This window comes from Strix aluco, chromosome 2 (genome assembly GCF_031877795.1).
Source record: "Strix aluco isolate bStrAlu1 chromosome 2, bStrAlu1.hap1, whole genome shotgun sequence".
NCBI classification, from domain to species: Eukaryota; Metazoa; Chordata; class Aves; order Strigiformes; family Strigidae; genus Strix; species Strix aluco.
The window spans coordinates 133447036-133472246 of NC_133932.1; the positions used below are offsets into that span (position 1 = coordinate 133447036).

The window sequence follows — 25211 nt, forward strand, 5'->3', positions numbered from 1 at the left end:
AGCCAGCGAGACATTAAAGGGAGGGGAGCAAATTTAAGCAGTGAAAAATGAGAAGTTACTCTTTGGGTACCGAATAAGCCTAATAACTTGTGTGACCAATGAAGCATGAAGCATATTGGGGAAAAGTGTAGAAGAGGCACTAACCTTGCTTGCTACATGATTTATCTCCCTGGCAAAGGCTCTGCACAAGGCTGAACTATAAATGGGGCATTTTCCAACCAGGAATTAGACCATCTGGGACACTTTCCAAGCAGCAACACAGATATATGCAAAATTCTCTTTTTTTTTTTTCCTTTTTCCAAGTATACTAGATTTTGTCAGCTCTTCCCGCCTGCCCTGCTCCCCATCTCTGCTTCTCCCAGAGCTGAGCAGCTAAATTTGTCAAGCAGAACTCCCTAAAAATATACCATTGTACTCCAAATCCACTAAGCAATTGATTAAGAAGAAAGCAGAAGCCCGTAATCCTGTCCCAGGGCTCTTCCGATGGTGCAGAAAGCCTAAAGAGATACAGCTAGTGAGGCTGAGATTAAAGTAGCCATTGTGTGTGACATTTTGTGAAAGGGCTCATTTCAACATGAAAAATGGCCTTGGGATTATGATAAATGGGGGGTTCTGACATGCACATTCCCCTCCTATAATCGTCTGTGTTGGAGCTGAGATAGCAGATTGTCTGCCTCCTGTGATGGAGCCCCCTGTAAAACTCACCTTTTTCCCAATTGACCTTCAGAGGGGATGATTAATTGCCTGGAGGTAGCCTCTTGTCAGTTAGGCTGTGATCTTTGTTCTCTATGTTCAAACCATCTGCTGAGAACGTACGAGGCTGCTAGTCCGTTTCTTAGTCCTTTTCGTACTTATTACTGCTGAGAAAGAACAGGGCCAGGTCTTCAAGGGTCTCATGCTAAAATTGGCACCCTAGCTCCCAGCTCGCTAACAGTGAAGGAGATTTATAGACTCATCCTTTCCAGCCTCTTACAATTTTTGAGGATTGTTCCAGCTACGAGCAGGGCTCCAGGAATCAAAACAGAAAATGCTCTCACATGCCTTGGGATAGTAATTGCTGAGCCATTACTTGTCAGACTGAGAGGGTTTTGAGAATCCGGGGAATTATCAGAGCAGCTGTTGTGTTTCTTTTTAAGGTTTCTGGATCTTAAACAGGTCATTGGGATTCTTATTAGCTTTTACAGGGGGGGAGGAAACGAACTGCAAACCTGCTGTGTGTGCAGTGGCCGTGTTCTGCTCTTCTGTTTTAGAGCCAGGAGCTGGGCAGCTTTCTCCTTACTGCTTAGCCAGACTGACACTTGTCACTGATCCCCAGGGCACTGCCACACACCGTTTCAAGAGATGGGAAGAATTTCTCTAGGCTGTCCTATAAGCGTTTATTTATAAATAAATGATCGACTCCTCCAGTCCTTTTTTGGGAGGGTGTCTGGTGCGTTTCATATTTTTTGATTGCTGAGTGAAATTTCCCCGTGGGCAGAGGAGGTGACAGTTGCCTACAAAACACATAACTCAGGAATCAGGCAGCAGTACATTTGGTCTTTTGGTGCACACTGCTATACCATGCACCTAACTGAATGGTTTCCAATCTTGTTAAGAAAGTGCCTCTTTGGGGGGAAAAAAAAAAAACCATAACATTTTAAAAAGAATATTAATTGATCAAAAATAAAACCAGAAGAACACCAGTATCAAAAAATACATGATTCTCTTTTAATCCTCACTCCAGAAAACTGTCTAATATTATGTTTAACGTGAAATTTATGTGTCTGTGAAACCTGTATAGATTTCAGCACATTCTTCAATTTAAGCATGTATTTTGCTGAATAAGGACATCAACTTCTGCTGAATCTTTATGTAAAATTCTTTCTCAGAAAACTAGAGCTCAGCTTTGAATTCATTAGTAATAGTAATTTAGGTTATTCTAATAGAATAAATGGAAGCACAGTGTCTGCGCAAGAGAATATTATTCTTGTTCTATTCTTAATTGATATTAGACTGTTCTTACTAGAAAGATCATTTGTTAGTGTAGGCCTGGATAAAAGAATGGATTTCATCATTAAATTTTTTGCTGTTTTTCATGTAAGTGTTTTAGGTCTCACTGCCTCTTTGGGACAGTATCTTGTGTAAAGCATCTGTTTTGTGCACAACAGGACTTTGCTTTCTGGTTGGAACCTTGAGATACTATATAAATATGTTTGTGTAGATGGCAGTCTGATAGCTTTTTTTCTGAAATTCCCATTTGCTTTCCCTGTCTGTTTCCTCTTCCTTCTCACATGTAGTGGACTGCATGGATCCGACCTGCTCGGGACGAGGCGTGTGTGTGCGAGGAGAATGTCACTGTTCGGTTGGCTGGGGAGGAACAAACTGTGAGACCCCAAGAGCCACTTGTCTCGACCAATGTTCTGGTCATGGGACCTTCCTCCCAGATACTGGACTCTGCAGCTGCGATCCCAACTGGACTGGACATGATTGCTCAATCGGTAACGTCAGCGGTGACTTACTGTTGGTTTTTATTTTATTTAAACTTTGTAAAATATTCAGACTTAGATCTGCAGAAAGAGTACTACAGATGTGTTCCAGTAAAGCACATGTAGGGCATGACTGGAAGCAGAAATGCCATAGCTCAACTACATAAATAATTCTGCTTCTATTGCTGAGCATAGAGTAATATAATAAATAACCCCATTAAAGCCACCTAGGCTTGCTATTGTTCATTATATTGCTATGAATGTAATTGATGGTCTACATATAACTGCTTGTTCTGGTGTTCATTCTTGATGAATCCCAGTAGCCACCAAAGGGTCTATTTTGATTTTTAGGAGATGACTAAATATTCTTTAGGTGGCTGTAAACAAGAAGGAAGAGGTGGCAATCCTTCAGGTCTCCTCTCCCTTCTGAATTTAAAGGTTGTGCTTTTGTAGGCTCGGCTAAAGGAGGATGAGTATCTCATGAGGTTCATATTGAAAGACTGTAAACACTGTCCTCTATCAAGTAAAAAGTAAGTTAACTGAGTAGAAGTATTTAATAGTACAGGCACCTACCAAGAAGACAGATTTTTATGGGCAGTTTTGTGTAAAGGTCTGGGACTGTGACCTTCCTTCATTCCTCAGCTGAATGGGCATCTTGCTCAAAATCTGCATCAGGTATCTGAAATAAAGGCTAAAGATAAACTATTCAGGAGCCTTTTCTTCCAAATGCAGTTAGCTTTTAGATGCCACACTGTGAAATGCTATAGTACATTAAATAGTCAGAACCTATGGAACATTAGTCTTTTGGCTTTTGTGCTGTATATTGTGCTCACAAACAAGAGACCACAGCAACAACAGCTTCTTTACCTTGCACAGCTGAGGTGGAACTAGGCCAAAAATCCAGGGCAGCTCAGTATAGGCAATGAAATGAAATGAATTTTCAGTAAGTATTTTAAGAGACCAACTTCCAAAGATGGGGCAAACTGAATAAACTGGTACAAGGGATATAAAAAGAAAACCTTTTTGACAATCATCATTTAGGTTAGGTGTTAGGAAGCTTGTCATAAAGTAAAATTGATTGGGCTGAAGAACAAGCGAAAGAGGAGGCCTACTAGCCTGGGGCTAAAACTAGGTTGATCAAAACTTTTCCAGGTGTAGGGAGGGAAGCTATCCTGCATTGATAGGAGGATAAATTTGGTGTCAGGCTTTTCCTTTTCCCATATTAACATCTTCAATTCCATGCTCTATGAGTTCATTTATAAGACCACCGTAAGGGGAAAGGTAGTAGTGTATTTCTAGTGATTTTGTAGCATAGTTCATGATTGAGTCATTATTCTGAGTTTATATGGAGGTTTGGGGATTGCAGGGATGGATTTAGAAAAATGTTCATTTCTACCCGCAAACAGAATTCACTTTCCTTTTGTTAACCTGCAGGGTCATGTACAGATGATTTATAAGCTTTCCTTATACTGCTTTTATAAATGCATCTAGTGCAAACTTTCTTTGGCAGTGTGAGGTTATTTGAGACAAACTTGAGCATCATTCCAAGACCTTTTTCCTCACCGAGCTGCTTGTAACATTCAGGTTATTGTGCCTCATGGCTAAAATCACAGCTAAGGTGATTTGTAAACTTCCATGTCTAACCCGGACCTTTCCACTGAATTGATGACTTGATTTGAAAGACAGATTTACTCACAGGTTCATGGTACTCTTCTTGCATGATTAAAATAGAGTGAGCAAGCATGTTAGTACACATAACAACACACTGCCCAACCCAGTGGGGTGGAGGTTCTGTAGAAGGGACTAAGGGGGACAGGTTTTTATTGTCCTATAAAACAGGACCGAACAGAGCAGAAGAATTAAGTGAAAGAATCAAGTACTTGCATAAATCAACCTCAGCTCAGCAAAGCAGTTACAGTTACAGACACAGTTACAGACTGTGTTCATCCCAGTGAAATCTATAGGACTGTGCCTACGTGGGCTAGGGCCAAGGACAGCCCCTTTCGTAAACCACATCGAGAAGCAGACCCTGAGAACAGGGCAATCATCTGGAAATACCAAACAAAAAATCTGGAAGCACAGTGTGTTTTCCAGCTCTTAACACCTTGAAGTCAATAGTAATATTTATCTGAAATGCTGCATGCTGTATCCATTTAGAAGGTATCAGTCAATAAGGAAGCAGGTAGGTGGAAGTCTGTGGGCTGTCATATGTAGAAAGTAAAACTAGACTCTCTTTGAACCTTAGACTCAGACTTTCAGCTAAGTAGGTAGATTTCACCTGCAGGTGAATCACTAGCAGGAGTCTTAGAGGAGTACAGATTGCTAGATAAAACCCTTAATTTTTCCCAAAATAATATTACAGAGATTTCTGTTTCCTGTTTATATTATGTTTTTTTCATTCCACTTAGCCTGCGTCTTCATAGGCAATCTGTGCAATTCAATTTCTTGTGAATTCTACTCTGCATTGCATTGTAAGAAGAAGTAATGATACGGGGGTTTTTTTTGCTTTATATGTGTGCCTGTTGCCAGTATACCTTGAGATAGGGCTGTTGCCACACTACCTCAGATTGTTAACTCTGGAAAAATGCTTCTTAAACATGCTTCACCCTTTCATGCAAGGGAGAGTTTCTTAGGATCCCCTTTCCCTCAGTATGCACTTATTTTTTGGTAGATTCCCAAATATTGAAAAAGTCTTTTAGAGAAAGGTGCAGAGATAAGTCCAGAGGTAACCTGTACTGAGCAGTAAAAGTGGCATTTTGATTTCTCCATGGGAGAACTAAATCCCTTCCCTTTTGCGTCTTAGTACTGTTGCACAAGCACATACAAAAAGGTCCTTTATAACTTAGTTCAGCTAAAAAGTCCAAGGCAATGCTTAATACAAGAAAGATAATTAAGGAACCACTCATCCTAACCCATTTTCTCCAGAGTCTGCCATCACAGATCCTCTATATCCCAGGCCCTTGGCATGCTATTCCCCTTCACCTCTTAATGAGCTCTAGCAAAGGACTTCATTCCCCAAATTCTGGCCACTAATGAAGCCATTATAAGGCAGCTCTCTTAACCTCTTATTGTCTGAGTACAGTGGGAAGAAGACCTGTGCTGCAACGTGAAACAGAACTTAACATGTGGTATAGTCTCACTCTTGACCTATTTAAACTGGACCAAGTATTTCTGCCTAATCAAGAGGCAACAAACCACATACCATAAGACATATTTGCTGAGTGCAGTGAAATGAGTAGGTGAGTCAGGTTATCTGCATTTGGGGAACACACAATTTCCCACAGAGATCTCACTGATACATCAGTATAATCCCAGGCCCATCAAACCAGTATTATGCCTGGATGCAAAATCATTCTTAAAGTAATTAAGTTATCTAGTGGTGTTCTTCATTCTCCTCCAATTTAAATCAGTGATTTTCACACTGTTCTCTGTTTGGTAGTTGACATCTTGACATGCACGATATTCACTAGAATCATCGGAAAGTTGATTATACAAAGCAGCAATAGAAATTATGTTCTGTGTGTAATAAGTGTACTGACTTTTTCTGGGCCGTTGACAGTGGATGTACATTGACCTGCATACAGATAAGGATTCCTTCTCAATCACTCATTCGTAATGACTCACTTTCTGCACGGTTGACATCCAGTGCAGTACTTCCGACCCTTAAAAGTACACTGGAGAAGAGCAGTAATAGGAACAGTACTTTGTATATGGTGGTCCTAAATTGGCAGTGGAGACATAAAATCATGGGCTGTACATTTAATGGCAAGAGTTGAGAACTGGAAGCTGGGACTCAATAAAGAAGTTAGAAGTTATGATGTTTTACTTCACATTTTGAAAAGGCTAAGAGAGCATGCCTGACCAGAGACGGAGGCTGAGCTTGCATGACCATATCTCATGAAATCTGGTAGTTTGTTCCTATTCATAGCTTCTCTCATCACTTCTGCTGCTAACAGTGTTTTCTGAGGATATGTCATTTGACTTTATGACTGCTCTTTTTCCCCTCTGTGACAGGGAGGAAGTGTCTCCTCAGTCTGAGAAAGCATTTTATGTGCCCTCTCACTTCTTGGGACAGTATCCCACCTACCAGGGCAATGCAGATGCTACAAGGAACCATCTCAAAGAAAAGAATGAACTGGCTGGGCTGATCCAAAGGGATGCCAAAGTTGAGGACAGGGGTTATGCCCTGAACCTTAATGTCAGCTGGGTGTTGTTCTAAAGCAGAGTGAGTGCCTGTCATCCGGGACAGGAACAGAGTTGCAGACCATCCATCTCCTCATGATTTCCAGCACTGCAGCACTCCTCCTGGCCACACTTACTGTGACTAGAAATGTTATAAATGTCTTTAGGGGACAAAAAGAAAAAAAAAAAAAAGTTTTGGATTCATGCCCAGTTCCATGCCATCCCCTCCTGCTTTTAGGCTTCCCATGACATTACCAATTTAGTGGGATAGTTGTTCTAGAGAGGATAAACCTCTGCAGAGGGCTGTTCAGATTTTAGTGAAGTGGAAATCCTTGAAAGAGAGCTTAATTGATTCCTCATTGATTCAGCTGCCTTCTTATTTGGGTACTTCATGTTACTTTAGAACAGTCTGGGTTTCAGCTTTTGAGAGATCCTCAGTTCTGCCAAATAACTGTAGAAGGCTCAGCAGGCACCATGATCGCATATTCCTCAGGAAAGAAGCAATTACAGAACTGTGGCATTTAACATAAAAAATAGGAAACCCCCTCTTAGCCTGTGTGATCAGCTAAAAACAGCTTAGGAGGGGCTTCAGACTTCCATGTAGTAATCACAGTACTTGCAGATATACCTGGATAAACCTGACCTCCACACACAGTGGGGAAGTAGCGTGAGTATCCATAGGGCTAGCAGAAGACCAGGTATTTACTCACCATTTGTAAAACAGTCCTCCATGGCTTTACTGCTTTTGATAGGCTGAGAAGCTGAATTTAAAATAAAACTAGCGTGGTGTGTGTATCCACATCTCTGATTGCAGGGTAGCCATTTTCTTATAAATTATTGCACAGCACATTGGAGTCAATGGAAAAGCTTCTGTTTACTTTGCAGGAGTATAGGTCAATTCAAGTCCGTTCGTAAACAATGATTAGATTTAAGATTCTGTATCAGCTAATGGTAATGACTGAATTTTTTAGTACCAATTTAGTTGTATAAATTAACAATGGAGAAAGTCTTACAGATAGCACCCAACAGAGTTCCTTACCACAAAGTTGTACAGTTCATTGAAATAGGTATATTTTCTGTATTCCAATTAGTAGATAAGGAGACCAAGAAGAATGAACTTTTAAAGAGGAAAGCTAGAGCAAATGCACCTTTACTTTCCAATTTTCTTTTTTCATCGGGAATTGTGCGGGAGATTATTGCACACATGCACATACGCATACAGACACACAGAAACGCAGTTCTCATATATCTTGCCAGGCGACGTCATATCCTATTGGTCACACAGCACCAGGGTTAACGCAACATGTGTGATAAAAATTGCTTTCCTTGGGCTTATTGGTGTCAGCCTTAAAAAACATGTTAAATTCTTGTCATGCCCAGGGCCACCAAGATAAAAATCCATCCTTGGAAAATGTTCATATAGTTCTTCCTTTAAACCATCATTTTCTTCATTAAGGGGTAAAAATGTCTCTGTAAAAGATAGATATTATATCAGCTGTCACATGATACAGGCTTGTACCTTACTACAGACGAGGGCCTCCTTTAATGCCTAAGAAATCGCTGATTTGTCTTTTTCTTAGCTTTAAAACACATCAGGAAGAACCAGAGAACTAAACCTCAGGCTACAACACCTGAAATTGTTAAACATCCATATATTTTAGATCTTAACGAATTAAGAAAAAGTTATCTGGCACAGCTATGTAATCAAAATCCACTTTGAATGTTCTTCCTTCAGCTTGTAACTTGTTTGTCTCACTAGCCTTGCAGTGTAGTGAGAAATGTTAGTCTGGGGCAATTGAAATTATGGGAGCACAGGGTCTTCAAAGCTTGGCTTCAGAAGATAACATCAAAATCTGTTCTGGCTTAATACTAAAATTGCAAACCTACTCATGAAGGCCTTAACTCCGTCCTTTACAGTCATTCCAGGCCAGGAAATGGTTTGTACCAGCAGGGATTTCATCCTCAGCCTTGAAGAATCATAACATGCTGATTTGTGAACTTGTGATCTTCCCCATTTTATTTGTGTGGAGAGAAGTAAGTTTTCTCTCTGAGGGAATAAAGTATGTGCAGCCCAGCGCTGTTACACAAGGCTATCAGGCTCTGCCTGGCAGATATCTGCTTTGTGAATTGTGAGGGAATAAGTGAATCCAGAGGATCAACAGTGTTAACAAGAACTATGGCTGTACAAAACATAAAGTTTTTTATGTAGTTGGGATTATGAGTACAGATTTTAGCCTACCCATTGCCAAGATGAACTTATCCTTTAAAGTCTTCTAAGATTTTTATTAAAAAATGTAATAAAATACTAAAAACAGCCAAAACATTTGAAATAAAAATATTCAGGAAGGCTTTCATTTTAATACCCTTTTACTCCCTTTCACTTTGTTTATTGAAAATGTGTATAAGAAGACACTGATGTGGTAGGAAAAAAGATAGTAGTTGACATGGACTGTAGTTATTTTTGTAGAGAGTCCAGTTCTTCAAAAGTCCAAATATCTTTATGGTCAGCAGATGAAAAGGACATACTAAAGGGAGGGAAAAAACTCCCCATAAGACAGAAAATATAATTTATGCTTCAAATATGGATTCCTACTTACAGTCTCATAGTTGAGGAATTGTCTTATCACATTTCCCTGGCCAGCCAAAGATCCATAAAACTTCTATCAGCTTCGGGATGTGTTTAGGAACTGACTTATCGCCACTTCCTGTATGCAGCAGTCCATGCAGTCTTGGTCAGATACAATGTCCAAGGGAGACATTGAAGGAACTGAAGACATGCGTTCTAGCTGTCATTTCAAACTTGGCCAAAACCAGTGGAAATGGTGATATCATCAGTCTGGCTCTGACCATTAGATCACAAAACATTTGGTCTGATTAGGTCATGTCTCAGGCTGAGAATAGTGTGTGTCCAGTGGTGTTACAAGCAACCCCTGGTCTTCACTGACCTTAGGCATACTGTGATGAGTAAAGCTTCTTTCTCTCACATCAGCTGTGCCAGCATCAGTGCAAATTTATGGACCCCCTCAAAGGGCAATGGGTAGACTATTCCATTCCCTATTTGTTTTCTACAACAATCAGGGCTAATTCCCAGCATGCCAATTTTAGTTCAGCATTCTTCCCTATCTCCAAATGTGACCTCAGCAGTCACACCATGAGCTCAAAAGTTCTTTTTGTTTGGATCAATTGTGCTTTGTGTTGTGGACTTTTGTGACTGAAAACAGCAGTGATGTACTGGACTCTGTGGGGTTCATGTTAACTTGGCTAATTAGAAGAATGGATGTTTCACAGCACCACAACAAGCTGTTAAATTCCATGGTTAAAACAGGCTACTGTTGAAATAGCGTGTTTTGAGGATGACTAAGCAATTAGCATGTTTGCTTCTATCACTGAAAACAGATTCTAAGTCTCAGGTGGCCAAATTTTGGCTTATTCTTTGACTTTGCTTTTGAAAGGAGGAGCCTTAGAGCCCTTACAGTTTCTGGACTTACATAATGCCAACATGGGGGCTGGTCATAATGTAGCCTCTTCCCTGAAATAGAACATGTGTCATGACATTGCTGCTTTTTTAAACAATATTAAGTCACTTCTTTGACAGAGTAATTCAGCTGTCACTGAGGAAAAAACTACTGTCCTGCAAGAGTGATGTGAAGTGGTTCCTCAAGTTCTCTTGGAGATAAAACCAGCTGATCAAGCCAGCTGAGAATCTGAAACGTCATAGTCACTGCATGGAATAGGTCATGCTCGTAAAACCATAAGAATCAGTGTATATTTCTGCAGGCTTAGAATTGCTCTATGGCAGTTATGCAGCTTTTGAACTGAAGATACATGAGGTTCAATAAGTTTGGCCAATCAGTCTGTAACCAATTCAGAGAAGACCATGTAGACATCCTCTTAGTTTTGTGAGTCTAGACCTCTGCTTCTGACTATTCCCTCTTTTAACCAGAATACTGCTGGAACATCATCAGAGTGGCTACTTGTGTATAGTCAGGCTCTGCCTGTGATCTACCTTGATTAGGCTGGATCAAGACTGTCCTCTCATACCTCATCCATTTGGCTTAGCAATGGTGGGTGTGCGTTCCATGCCATGGCTTCTCCACTTTCATTCAATCAAGCTGGAGCTCATCATGATCAGAGATTCTGCAAAGGTTTATTGGATGTTTTCAGCGTCATCAAATCATGTTTCATTCCAATTTAGAATGGCTGAGATTAAATAATAGGGAAAATAATCTAGGAGTCAGGAAAACAGAATAACATAAAAAATGACCAAGCAAAAATAACATAAGACCAGTGATTGTCATGTGGTGGATTGGTGTCTATTGAAGGACAGTAATCCACAATCTAGTAAGTTGTCTGAAGTGGATGCGCTGGATTTAGTGTAACCTCTCTGCCCCCTTCCAAGCTGCAAGGTGTTCATACTCTAAAAGCTATGATCACAGTTTGCACTAATGAGCACCTTTCTAATGATCTTGACAGATGAAAGGTTGAAAAGGCTTTGGAGAGAGTTTTGCTTCTTTTCTGTAAAGGTGATCCTGCCAGACGGGTGTTGGGGCATATGGACAGAACAGCAGACACAAAGCTTTTGGAGCAGCTGCTGCTGCAACCCGTTGGTGTGGATAGACAGACATCTAACCTCTGGATATGTCAGCTCAGCACGTTTCATACATGTTCTGTGTCTCCTTTTGAAAAAGATTAATAACAGTAAAAGTTCCTTAGTGCAATGTTGTCTAAAGAAGAAGTAAACCATGTTGGGACTGTCCATATAGTAGTGCCAAGCTCTGAATAAGGGAATCCCAAGCAAATCTAGCTTGTGATTGCTTCAACACATTTGTAAATGCTCTGTTGAATTCATTTTAGACAAAACCAAACTGTACAGAATTGGAAAAGAAATTAGGTTTTTTTAATGACTGTAAGCATGAGCAAAAAGCTTTTCTACACTCAAATTATCTCCTTATGGACACAGAGAGGAAATTAAAATTAGTCCAGAGAAGAATCCTTGTTAAGAACTTCATTTAATACATTAGGAATTGTTTCTTCTCTGGGAAGTTTTAACTTGCATCCCAGAAAGAATAGAGATCCAATTAAGCATCAAAGAGAAAAACATAATCCTGCACTTTGGGATATTTATTTGTATTCAACAAATCTCAGCTCCAAGACTGAAGTCCATCAATATCTGGCATTTCATGTCCTGCTATTCAGCAGCAAGAGACAGTTTAAAATAAAGTTCAGAATAATAAATAAAGGGAAGATTGACACGAGTACAAAAGTAAATCACAGCTATAGAGGAGATGCTTTAGACACAATGTGATGGTCAGTCCCTAGCATTTAAGGCGAGGATGAAAATAGGGTATAAATATTGTAGAAACTAGAGACTGATAAAAGGCAGCAGACCAGTTTAATGGAATTTCATCTCACAGAGTTATAGCTTTTCAGACAGGAGCTGGAAAACCTTTATGCAAATATGAAGCAAGCTGAAATTGCACTTAGAAGTGAGATTTTTTTTTAACAGGCATCCCAACTGTACCCCTGTACATTGTGCAGCTGCACAGATTGGGTAAGAGCTGTGACCCATTAGCACAGGGACTGCTAATGACGGCTCCTGTTCTTACTGTTACTATTTCTTGCAAGAACTCCTAAAAGTCCCATTGTGCTAGGTGCTGTATATTTACAGAGTAAGAGGTTCAGTCTTGGAGGACAGACATACGTCAGTTGAAATATATTATTATACCAAACTCATTCATTACTCATTTTAGAGGTGGAAGGTGGGTTCCAGGACAGTTATGGGACAGATCTCCTGGATCTGCTCAGCACCATGTGAGCAGCTACTCTGTGGACTCTTCATCTCCAAGTTAGGCAGCTCAGAGCCACCTAGATTCCTGATCTGAGTCTCCAGAGAGAGACGAAACCTGGAAGAGGATTTGCAGAAGGCTTGCAGTTAAACACAAAGCTGCTTATGCAAGCAAAGTATTAAATACCAGGAAGAAAATGGGGGAAAGGGCTGAAGTGAGGTTAATCTTTTGTGTCTAGCTGAGGGCCAGAGATGGGTGCTTTCTTTTATTAGGGATTTCCACCAACCCTTCTAGAGATAGAGAGCTAAGCCAGCTCAACTGCTTAGAGTAAAAACTCTCCTCTTCTGTCATGCACATGTTTTGTGCATACCCAGTCTTTTCTGCAAGTGCAGAGTTGTCCCTTCTGCATATGTATTGAAGACCTGTACTCAGTCCTTCTTCTTCAGAGTCTAGCAAGAATCAGCATTTAGGCCAACTCAGGTATCATGCTCAGGGTCACGCTGTAACGCAGGATATGCCTTCCCCAGTGCAGGCACTCCAGGATGCTCCTCAGGGCTTCAGGTTCAGTAGGTGAAAACTCAGGTGTCCTGAGTCACATTTCAAAACCGTTGCTGAAGGTCAGTGTTCTTCCTGATGAGGGATGATAGTGAAGCTGATGGATTAATTTTCAGTCTCTGGAGAGCATCCTTTAATCTTGATTTCCTCATGCATGGAAAGAAAATAAATAATTGTTACCTTTCAGATATATTCAGTTTGCTGAGCTGTGTAAAATGCATTGAGATCTTTCAGTGGAGTGGACAGTTGTCTCAGTACCAGAAGTTTAATTACACTCATAAAAGCAAACAGGTTTTATATTTATTGACATAAGTAATTATTATTTCTACATTAGTAATATTTACATAATAGATGTATGTTTTAAAAATAGGTAAGCAGATTATTTGCATAAAGACATTAAATTATGCAGACATTGCTTTTAGGACATGATCTCTGAAGGAAAAAACACACGACCTTCAGTTAGTGACATTGACATAAGTTTCACAACCGTTCCCCAGTCGCTGCTGAAACAGGATGGTTTTCAGAGGTTTTGTGCTACAGGTTTGTTACTGGCAAGGACAGAAAATTCAGACCTCTGCTTTCAGGTTTTGTCTTGCTCCATAGTTTGAACCTTTCCTTATAACATTTGTAAAAAGGATCGTTTTAAAAGCTAATGAGCTTTATGTCTTCTTCAGTTCCAGCAGAGGACTTCATATGTCACTACAGAATTATCAAATCACATAAATGAGAGTTTTATAACACTGCAAAACACATTTCATTATGAAGAATGTATTTAGCACTTCACAGCTCTCTAAATCAAGCCAGTCATGAACCTCCTGGTTTTTCCATCCATATCTTTATATTAGATGCTTTTCCCAGATATTCCCCATAACTTGCCTTCTAAAGCAAATGCAGGTTGTGAAAACAAGGCTTAGCTCCTCAGCAAACTCAGCCTCTTAGCTCTGTGCATTGCCTCTCTTCTGTGCTTCTTTTCTAGAAAAATTTGAGGCTGGAAATTGCCTCAGATGAGCCAACTTGAAACGGGAAAATCCCAGTTAAGACAGATTTTTAATTATTAAACTTTCTATTAATATGTTGAAGGTCAGTTGAACTGCCCTAGTTTTCAGGAAGCTCTAAGCAATTTCACCTGATCTTATATTTTAGCACTAAATAAATCCATATTTATTAAAGGATTTAGCAGGCAGGTCAGAAGCAGCTAAATCTCTGATTCTGCATCACATGAATGCTAAAGAAAAATTTTCATCTGCATTGATCTTCTCTAAGCTGGAAAGCTTTAAACTGTTGTCAAGCCAATTTTAGGATTTTGGGGGGATAGGGGTAAACATGTAAAAATGGATTTGCCATAAATGAAGCACAAATTGACATCATTATCCCTTTCCCAACCCAATTCTTTAACGTAATGTGAAAATAATATGAAATTCTGGATTATGCCACTTCCTGTGTTGGAAGCTACCGTGTCTGTTATATCAATTAAAAAGGACCATGAACAAAGCATTACACTGGTGGCTAGTGTTTGATAGGTTTCTTTTCCCACTTCTTTTTTGAAATATCAAAGACAACATAGCAGACTTTTTATTCTTAAGGGGACAGATTTGGGTCAGTGTTTAGCGGGATATGCAGAAAAAAAAAAGAAAGAATCAGGTACAAGGCTTTTATTTGTATGAGTAATTGCTTTAGTATTCTTACTTCTGAAGTGCTGTTTATGCACTGTGACCTCATTACACCTGGCACAGTGCAGATGCAGAACAAAAGGATAATCTTGGCCTCAGATGGCTGAGATTCTTAAACTTAAGTGAACAACAACACACAGAGATGCTGATGGAAGTGGAATAAAATTACAGTACAATTTTCGTCAGTGCAATATGGAGAAGTTAAGGCACAACAGCAGCCACTATCAAGATTTTGGGGAGGTTTCAAGGTGGATTATGATTTTTAAGAGAGCCTTGAGGAATTCTGAGGCAGCTTTTACAGACCAGAGGGAAATCTCTCCCCCAGTCATGAGAGGATAATGAGAAAAAGAAGCCATTTGTCCAAAAGCTAGCCAGCAGGCAGTTGAGGCTGGCCTTATGGGCTGGTTCTGCACAGGGATAAGCAGTGATGGAATAGAGCAGGTCCTGAAACTGAAGATGAATAATTTCTTTTTTGACGATTTGCATGAAAAATAACCAGAATCCTGTTGGAATGGCATTATCATTTTCTAACGATAATGTTTCTGATGCACCTGAAACCCCTGGGTGAACCATCCAAAACTCAATAGTGCCTTGATCACAGTCTGTTCCATAAGTCCTCCATGAAAGAAGTTTCAGGTGAATCATCCTCTGGAGTTACCAGCCTTTCCTCTTTGACCCACAGAGGGCAGCTAGGCTCAATTTAGTTCTTCAGGTAAGAGTGCGACATAAAGTGAGGTGAAATCCAGGCAATGGAAGACACCAATCCTAGGCAGTAACATGGCAAAAACCCAGATGGTAGAGTAGGAATGAGCTTGATTCCTTAGATGAAACCCTGCATCCATGAATGAGTTAACATCCATCAGTTCCCTCTGGTAAGTGCAAGTGTCAGGGAGCAAAATACAGGGTATTACTGAAGTCCAGGTATTTCCCACAGAGGTGCATGGGCTGATTGTACCTTTTGAGGACAAAAAACCTCATATTTGCTCTTAGAACTGGGCACCAGATTTGCTCAGAAGATCCCCTTCCTTCAAGGAACTACAGGCAGCTTTGAGAGCTGCATGGCAAAATGAAGTAAAACACAATGCACCTCTAGGAAGGGATAAGGAATGGCTAAGCTGTTCATACAAACAGTGGAAGAGATTAAAGATGAAAGGAAATATTTAGTCACCTTTTGGGAACAGCTGGTGTGAAAATATTTAACAGGCAGGTCTTTTATGCACAAGCACAGTGTTCTAACTAAGCTTAAATAGGCAGGAACAATGTAGTGCAGCTGGCCAGTCTGTGAATACTGTAATAGAATTAAAAGCTTTCCTTCTCATTTGCTCACGCAGCTCAGATGGTAGCTAATCATGTCCTCTAATTTTAACAACAGAATTGGGAAATGTACCAAAAAAAATGCAGCTTGTATTAAGAACAGAGGTGGCAAATTCTGTCCCTGGGACTGAATGACGAAGAAATGATTCACCTGCCCTTTTCTGTAAATCAGCCTTAGTCGTCTTGAGCTGCCCGAAAAGACCTGTATTTAAGTGGAAACTTAATCTGAAATCCATTTTGATCATTTCTTTTGAGTGCCACCAGAAAAGTAAAAGCTTCTCTGACTATTTAATCAGCCATTAGAAACCTGTGAGCATTTAAGAGTGCCATGTTATGAAGGGCCAGGGCATACAGCAGGATGTGTGTGTAAGGCTATTTAAATTGTATGGTTCCCATCTATCTTTAAACTGGCAGCTAAATGGAAGATTTAGATTTGAGAGTTCCTGGCTCCTGGTTCCCTGTCAGAAATAATTAAACTACATTTTAGGGAGACTGTCGTAAGTAGTTTGCTTGACTAGTGTTTTTCACAGCTGAGGGTCTTTATTACAACTCTTGGGGCCTGGGAATCCAAACCACCTTATATATCTATTATATATGAATTACATTCACAACCTGGAGCTTGCACTCTCTTGCATGTGTGGGTGATGGTATGGCTGGGGTCTCAGCTGGCTGGGAGATGAAACCCCCAAATGTTCCTAGCGTTCCCATTCTGAGTTAGCCTAAGATCTGTTTGGTTTAGATCATGCAGTGCGTGTCCCTGGCCCGCATGTGCAAAATTGTTCCTTGGCAGCATGTTGTCTGAGAAATATTTCAGTTGAGATATAAATGTCCCAGTGGGTTTTCCATCCCTTTTCATAGGAATGACTCTGCCTTTCAGAAAGTGCTTTTTTTTCCCTCTCTTCACCATTTTTTAATGTCACTCCATTATCCTAGTTTCACACCTTTAAATGACTCCAAGAAGGCATCTGACTGTCACTCCAAATAGCTTCCTTTTGTCTCTGCTTTTTTTTAACTCCACCACCAGCCTGTATATATCTGACCTACTATGAGCTACATTTCCCTGTCTTACCAACAGGACACAAGACTGGATATCAGGACATCTAGGAGGTCCTCTGCCTGTCACAAAGTTCACATAGACTTCTAGACCTAAAGATTTTACTTCTTTATGCCTTGTCTACTTTATCTGCAAGGTCCTGCACCTGGGTCAGGACAACCCCTGGTATCAATACAGATTGGAGGATGAAGGGATTGAGAGCAGCCCTGCAGAGAAGGACTTGGGGTGCTGGTGGATGAAAAGCTGGACATGAGCCAGCAATGTGCCCTCACAGCCCAGAAAACCAACTGTATCCTGGGCTGCATCAAGAGAAGTGTGGCCAGCAGGTCAAGGGAGGGGATTCTGCCCCTGTACTCCACTCTTTTGAGAACCCCCTGCAGTGCTGTGCCCAGCTCTGGGGCCCTCAGCACAAGAAGGACATGGACCTGTTGGAGCGGATCCAGAGGAGGTCACAAAAATGGCCAGAGAAGGAAGCACCTCCCCTGTGAGGACAGGCTGAGAGAGTTGGGGTTGTTCAGCCTGGAGAAGAGAAGGCTCCAGGGAGACCTTATAGTACTTAAAGGGGACTACAGGAAAGATGGGGACTAACATTTTAGTAGGGCCTGCAGTGATAGGACAAGGGATAATGGTTTTAAACTAAAAGAGGGTAGATTCAAACTAGATATAAGGAAGAACTTTTTTACAATGAGGGTGGTGAAACACTGGCACAGGTTGCCCAGAGAGGTGGTAGATGCCCCATCCCTGGAAATATTCAAGGCCAGGTTGAATGGGGTTTTGAGCACCCTGATCTAGTTGAAGATGTCCCTGCCCTTGGCAGAGGGATTGAACTAGATGACCTTTAATGGTCCTTTCCAACCCAAACTATTCTATGATTCTATGATCTCTGAAAACAGAAATAACATCTTAATGTCAAAAAATAACTACTAGTACTCAGTCAAACTCATTAGCATTCTCAAACCAAAGATAAAATATTAAGTAAATAATAGTAAAGTCCTTAAAATGTTCACATGGACTTTGGAGTCACAAGGGGCTGAGTCCTCCAAGATGCCAATTTTCTTGTCCTTCTCTGGAGATGCATGTCTCTTTGGAAAATTTAAGAGCTTCACAGGTGGCAGCAGAGGAGGTTATTTGCAGTGCACATCGCTGGCTTGAGCTTATCAGTGGTATCCCCATTTTAGAGGTGGGACCCTGAAGGTCAAAGCTGGGGAATGGGACATAATGAAGATGTGAAGTAACCGAGCTGGCATTCTCTGGATTGCTTGGTAAAGTGGGAGCAAGGAAAATTATATGCTATTTAGTATTCAGAGGTGTAGAGTTCAACACGTGTGAATAAAGAATGTAAAGCAGTCACCAGAGGAGTGGTTTCAGTCCAACACTAGAGTAGCCCTATGGTGAAAGACTGCTGGTAAGCACCAGAGGCTACAACAATACTTTTCTAGTTTGGGCTTAAATACCAGCAGTCTCAGACTTTGCACTTTCTCAAGGCATTTTTTTCTCAGCTTGCTGAAATTTTAGTACCATAAATCTAGCTTTTTATTTTTTATCTGCTGTTTCCTTTATCCTCCCCCAGACTTTGTTCATCAGGTCAGCCAAGGAGAGCCAATTTTTTTTTTTTTTTTTTTTTTTTTTTTAGTGCAGCTTTATTGCTACAATAGCTAACTTGCAGGTCCTGTGTGTTCACATACCATCCTGACCGGCCCACGCTCCGTTGCAGTGCTGTCTGACAGTTGGGGAAAGGAGTAGAAAACACACACGGCTGGGCTCCAGCCCTTTAGCAAGTCGATAATTGCCCATCCCTTATGTTCATAACGGGCACTGTAGTATGATATTACCTCCCTCGCATCTAGGAGCTGTGAAAATCTGTGTCTCGATGCCAGATGCAAAGTAAAAACTTCTGACAGCCACTCAAACGTCCTTCCTCAGCCGTGTCTTAAGTGATAGTGTAATTTCTACTGACTTCCAATAAAGCTTACATTAGATTCTGTTATATTTCGGCAGCAAGTGGTATGTGCACATCCTTGCTTTAACACCCAAGGTGCCCAAATCCTTTTGCAAGTTTGACTCTAAAAAGGACAGACAAGTTCCTGAGTATCTTAAGCACACTTGCACTCCAAAGTTCTTTCATTAGAGATTTAGATATATAGGACTAAATGTTTGAGAGGATTTGGAGACATCCAAGACACTGCAGCAAAAGGGAATTCAACTGGAAACTGTCCCACCACCCTGAGCTGTATAGTAAGCAGGAACTAGATGTTGTGGTTATGTCACATTTGGAAAATGAGGTGTTTTCTAGACGTGCAAAGCATTGCTATTATTACCATCATAGTTACCACTGTCTAAAGAACTCTCTGATCCTTGGAGACAAGAGTCCATTTCAGCGTAAGGGACTGAGGACATTGCAGCTCTCTCCTGTGGTGCAAAACTTTCCTCCTGGAGTTGAAGTGGATGTTCCAGCCACATATCAGGAGCATGTCAGAAGTCCCTGAGCAGCCCAAGCTTCCTGTTACTGGCAGTATTAATTAGCAAAAGTCTAAAGGCAACTTAAGTAAGGCTGAATTTCAGTCAGGTGTGATGTTAATGCAGGCTGAGTAGTTCTGAATATTTTATGTGCAGCCAGTGACCCAGAGTAAATGTCTTGTATAATACCAGTCGCCCCTCCACCACAAGCCTCGAGGCCTGAATCCTGCACTTAATATGTTCAGAGGCACAAAGAGAGGCACTGGAGATGGGCTGGTGGCTGAGGTATTCTTTCTGGGGTACATATCTGGGAGAACAGAGAAAGAAGGTGCTCTGCAGAGTACCCTGGAACCCCTTTCTGGGCTTCCAGCCCAGCCCTGCTCAGCATTTCTTCTGTTCTCCTCTTCTCTCCACTCTCCCCAGAGGGAACTGTGTCCCTACCTTGTAAAATCCATAAAATGGCTCAGTCAAGCAGAAGGCTTGAATCTGAAACATTTGGAAAAGTTCGATCCAATTTAGAAGCACCAGGCAGGAGTCAGAGAGAAGGGGAAAGACCCGACAGTCTGAAATACAGTCTGAATTGCCTCTCATCTGATTGAGGAGAGTGCAGTCATGGTTTATGAGAGATCGAAAGTGAGCAGTCAGGTGATGAGCCTGAAGAAGTAGAAATAGATTCATTTCATTTCATCTACGGTATGACACCACATCAGTATTCAGTTTTATTTTTTTTGTTGAAACCAGTCCTGTATAGTAATGGTGGTAACAGGCACTTTAACACCTGACTCATGGGTGCCTGTTCTCCACCAAGTCCCAATTTTTCCAGACAAATACAGGGCATATGAAAACATGAAGTTTCCCAAATTCATGCCAAGGGCATGCCAGGTTTTAGCCAAAAACCTAGTACTGGGCAAAAATATTAGGCATATCTGTGTCCTCATGCCCACTGGGGCTCACGGAGGGTGGGAAGGCCAGCACCCCTGAAAAGCCAATGTCCTTTAGCTGTTCTCTTTTTTGGAGGTAAGTACTGGAATATCCAGCCGTGACTCCATGCTTCCATTAACTTTATTAAGACTTGGGAACAAGCACCATCCTTTCAACTCCAGTGCTTGTAGCTCACAAAAAGAGCGTGTTGGTACCTCCAAATGCCTGAGAGGGGATTTTTAATGGGGTGGTGGGAGAACAGGGACATAGCAGATGTGCAGACTCAGTCAAAACAGAAATACTCTATATTAGTTTTAAAGAGATAAGAGTTTTAATGAATCCCATCCCCAGAACTGTGACTTAACAAGCCATAGACAGGCTTTGCCAGCACTTAACTGTAGCATCAGTAGTTTATCAGCACATTGTTTCCACACTTAACCAGATTATAATTAAATGTGGCTTTTGTTCTGCTTATTGGAAGAGCCTTCCCCTTCGGATCTGGTGGTCACAAAAGCTTGAGGAGTGCAAGAGAATTAGAAAGCAAATAGGAGGATCAATCACAGCAGACCTCTGCAATCCATGTCCATCTCTTTTTTGTAATATACTTATTAGATTCTTATTGTCAGGAAGGATTAGTGTTATGAGCTCCAGGAATTCCTTTCATTGCCCCGTAAGGCGAGGTAGTGAAGTGTGGCTGCTTTTCTTAACAATAACACTCTGGATTTCCCCCCCTCTCCCTTCTCTCCACCTATATCCCCTCCTCTCTCTTCTCTCCTCTCCCACAGAGATTTGTGCAGCGGACTGCGGAGGACATGGCATTTGTGTCGGAGGCACCTGCCGCTGTGAGGAGGGATGGATGGGCACAGCCTGTGATCAGCGAGCGTGTCACCCACGCTGCAATGAGCACGGGACATGCCGGGATGGCAAGTGTGAATGCAGCCCGGGCTGGAACGGAGAGCACTGCACTATTGGTAGGGAGAAAGAAAAAACGACTACTTTTAAAAGAATAATTGATGATCAGGGAGGAGAAAAGGCGCATGCTTAATTGAATATGTGTGACTTAGTGTAGCATGAGCACCTTTGTTCTTGGATTTCAAGTTCTGACATCATACATTTTCATGTGAAACAAGATAAAATGTCCTTTCATTTGCTGATAACATGGCTATATATATTTTTTATTATCAGATGTGAAGTACACCTATGTGGTGTTTGATCTCAGAGACAAGCCGTCAAATGTCAGCTACATGCTTTTAAAAACATCCCACTTTGCCTCTCTCAAAAGGTCTTTCTGTGGCCTCCAAGACTTCTCTCTACTATGGCGACAGCATTTTCAGAAACATGCATCTGATTTAAAGTTTTCTTCCCTTTTATTTGCTCCATTGTTTGCACTGCCACTTTGCTTGCCAGTATAAAAAGGAAACTGCAGTCAGATGACTTCTGGCTGGTATTTAACTCTGTCTTGCTTATCCCTTGTCTGCTCTGCTACCTTTCTAACCATTTCGTTTCCCTCTCTCTTTGGTTCTGTATGCCTCATGCACCTGGCACTTACCTTGAGCTCTCAGTGTCATGTCTATTGCTATTATTAACAAGATGCCACCAATATGCTGAAATCATGCAAAGAGGCGCAGTTCTCACATTAAGCAATTTGCAGCATCATTAATGAACTGGCTTGGCTTTACCTTCCTCCTTCATCTCACTTAACTCCTTGATGCATTTTCCATTCTTCCTTTTTTCTGACTGTCATGCATTCAACCACTTTACTCCCCATTCCGTAGTCATGCATTAAAACTCCCCAGGTACCATTTATTATACATTAATGGAAAACTAAATTAGTGAATCCAGTTCTGCTCTCAATAATGCCTGTGTGGACCTGAAAAAAATCCAGAGTTAGAATTCTCCTCCAGTCATTTTGTTTTAATCAGCTTCTTTTAAAGACAAGAAAATTTACCTCTATGTTACTTTCATTATGCCATGATACATATAAATCACACTACATCAAAATTACCCACTAGCAATACCTGTGAAAATGTCAGCATAGTTATCCGTGTGGATTATCAACTTAGTTGTATGTAGACATCACTTTCTGAGCTTGAACACCAGGTAAGTTTGCACACACAAAGACAAACAGGAAATGAAGCCTGATCACAATATTTTAATTTCAGTATTAGGGTAATGGTACAAACCATATATGTGGTGCAATTCTACTTATCATTTATTTATGCTAATGTCACCCTACCACGTTATGGTCTCCACATGCATCCCCTAATGAAAAATACCTAGCTCTTAAAACTTCCTCTGTCTCATTAGACATTACATTTTGCATTTTTTTCTATGTCCCTAGAAGCTTTCATTTCTTTTCATGAGGAAGGGATTAAAAAACCCCCTCTCTTCAGTGACTTTAAAATTAAAAGAGAGCAGTCCTGTGTTAATTGGAATCCTGTGTTTCTATAATATTATTTTATAGCCTTGTGTTCAAGTACTTTGTTTTGGAAAGCAACACAGATTCATGAAAGGGTTTTAAATGCAAAAAAGAAAAAAATAGTTCAGCAAAAGGCCCCAAATCCAAGGGATGATCTTATATGAAAGTCATTTATGCACAAAAAAAGCCTGATTCATACCCTCGGTGCCATTTTATTAGTTCTGCTGCAAAACCAAAATGCCACTAGTTCGGTATATGATATTTCTCCACACAGCTGATATGCCCAGACTGTTTTCGAACAACGAGCTTTTCTCTTTCATGGTAATTAAATTTACCCCATTATTTGTAGTATTCCTCACTCTAAGTGTAAAGAATCCTTGTTATCATGGGAAAGGCCAGCACCGCAATGCAGTCAGCATTGAGATTTTACTGGTGCACACTATCATTTTGTGTGGTGCTACCTTCCTATTGCAGTGCTGCCTTGCTTTAGGAATCATTCTTTAGTACTTAAAGTGCTGGAGCAATTCTGTTTCTTTTCACTTCCCCCCCTCCTCATCTTTTTGCATGGTGATTTAGCAACAAATTCGTACATAGTCTCATGCCTATGAAGCTGTAAACAGTATTTCCCACAGAATATTTCATTGATAATTGTGTAGAATGTAAAGGAGATTTGGCAAAGTCATAAATATCCAAGAAAATTGAATAGCTTTAGAAGGAGTAATAAGCTAGTTATATTGGCACAGATGAAAGGACATTGACTTGGAATTACATTAAGTATGTGGAAAGCATTCCCCTTGTCCTTGTGTAACTTCCCTGCATGGCAACTTGTTCTGTTGACAGTAATTCCTTATATGTCTGTGTCATGGCCCGGTTTGCTTTAGCACTGACAAGCATAAAACCCCATTGCTGAAGTGATGCTTTAACAATATTGCCATGTGTGCAGGTGACATGGTAGAAATGGATGATACAAGTAAAGGACACTTCTTCCATTTCCTGTTGAGCATGTCTGAGAGTAAGAAATCCTTTTGTTTTGTAGGTCGTAGGAGGCTCTTTCTTACGGTGTTCAAGGGAACTCTGATCCCAGTGGATTAATTTTGTTTGCTCATACAAAGAGTCGTGTTACCAAATATACTAGCTTGATTGCTCACATTCAGAGATTTCATTAGAGGAACCCCAGTTAATTCCCAACCAGGAAATTGATGCAGAAGCTTGCATTCATCATCGTAATTCAGCAAATTTAGCACATCCATGCAAAAGAGTAGAACAGAAAGTTGATTATATAACTGCAGGAATCCTGAAACCCAGCAGAATGGTTCAGTCAATTTAGTCTAATTTCTTAAAGGAAAAAAAAAATGACAACAGCTACAGTGCAAAACTCCTATAATGGGCTCTTCAGAATATTCCAAATTTCCCCTCTAACATTGCAGGAATTCAACTTTCTTCTATTCTGGCTCAATCACATACAGGGAGTGTGGTGGGTTTTAGGAGCGTTGAGTTTAAAGATGAAATAAACCCTTTTACTGCAGGTTCTGAAAGGCCAAATTACAAGTCAGCTCTATGGTAGGCTACTCTATGGGATTGATTCGCTGGTGGCACCACAGAAAATTTCCTGGGTTTAATAAACAACTCTAGAAATTTCCCAGGGCCACAACAGCCTGGCCTCAAATTTGATACAGTTGGTGCTATGGCCTGGATAGTGCCCCAGGTGCTGTGCAACCACCTCAGAGATGCAAAGGGAGACTTCCTCTGCCTACCTGGGCCTTGCACTGACATCGCATCTGATACGTGAATCTCTCTGTATAATATTTTACCAGCAACAAGCCTTAATCACTTGATTCATTAGGGTTGTTTAGAAAAATGACATCAGAGAGGGCTTCCCTGTGCGGTGGAGTTGGGACATTCATCATCCTTGAACAGTGTGGACACAAGGCCAGAGCCATCCCTTGAAGTTCAGTTGCTGCACCTGAATACTACAGGGTCTCTGGAGCGCTGAGGGACCAGCAGTTAGCTCTCTGAACGCACAGCAGCCTACCTAGCAGGATTTTCAAATCACCTCAGTGCCTAATTCCCATTGATCTCTGCAAAAGCTACGTGCTTAACTCCTTTTGAAAGTCTGGTCGTGGCTCACACTGGTGATGTATGTAATAACAAGTGCCTGGACAGACAGGCAGACAGCCATCCCACACGGGCTTCTGCTTATGGCGCCATCAGGATGGTTTTTGTTTTACTTAGCAAAACTCTGATTTTTGAGAAATCTGCCCCTTTAAGTTTGCCTTTCATCGGCTTTCTTGCATAAATAATCACACATGTTCTGAATAGCCGGGGTTGTAATGAGTGCCTCTCAGTTTCTGCTGGAGCAGCTGGAATCCAGACAAGGCACGTTACAGG

The 25211-nt window shown here is 40.9% G+C and overlaps 1 protein-coding gene across 1 annotated transcript in view; it reads left to right on the forward strand.

The window, feature by feature from the left end:
- The window catches only part of TENM4 (teneurin transmembrane protein 4), a 508875-nt gene that overhangs the window by 357470 nt on the left and 126194 nt on the right, over positions 1–25211 (forward strand). Inside the window, exons 13-14 of the mRNA XM_074816409.1 lie at positions 2277–2477; positions 21190–21375. Of these exons, the coding sequence (XP_074672510.1) occupies positions 2277–2477; positions 21190–21375 (387 nt within the window). The remainder of the gene's footprint in view (positions 1–2276; positions 2478–21189; positions 21376–25211) is intronic.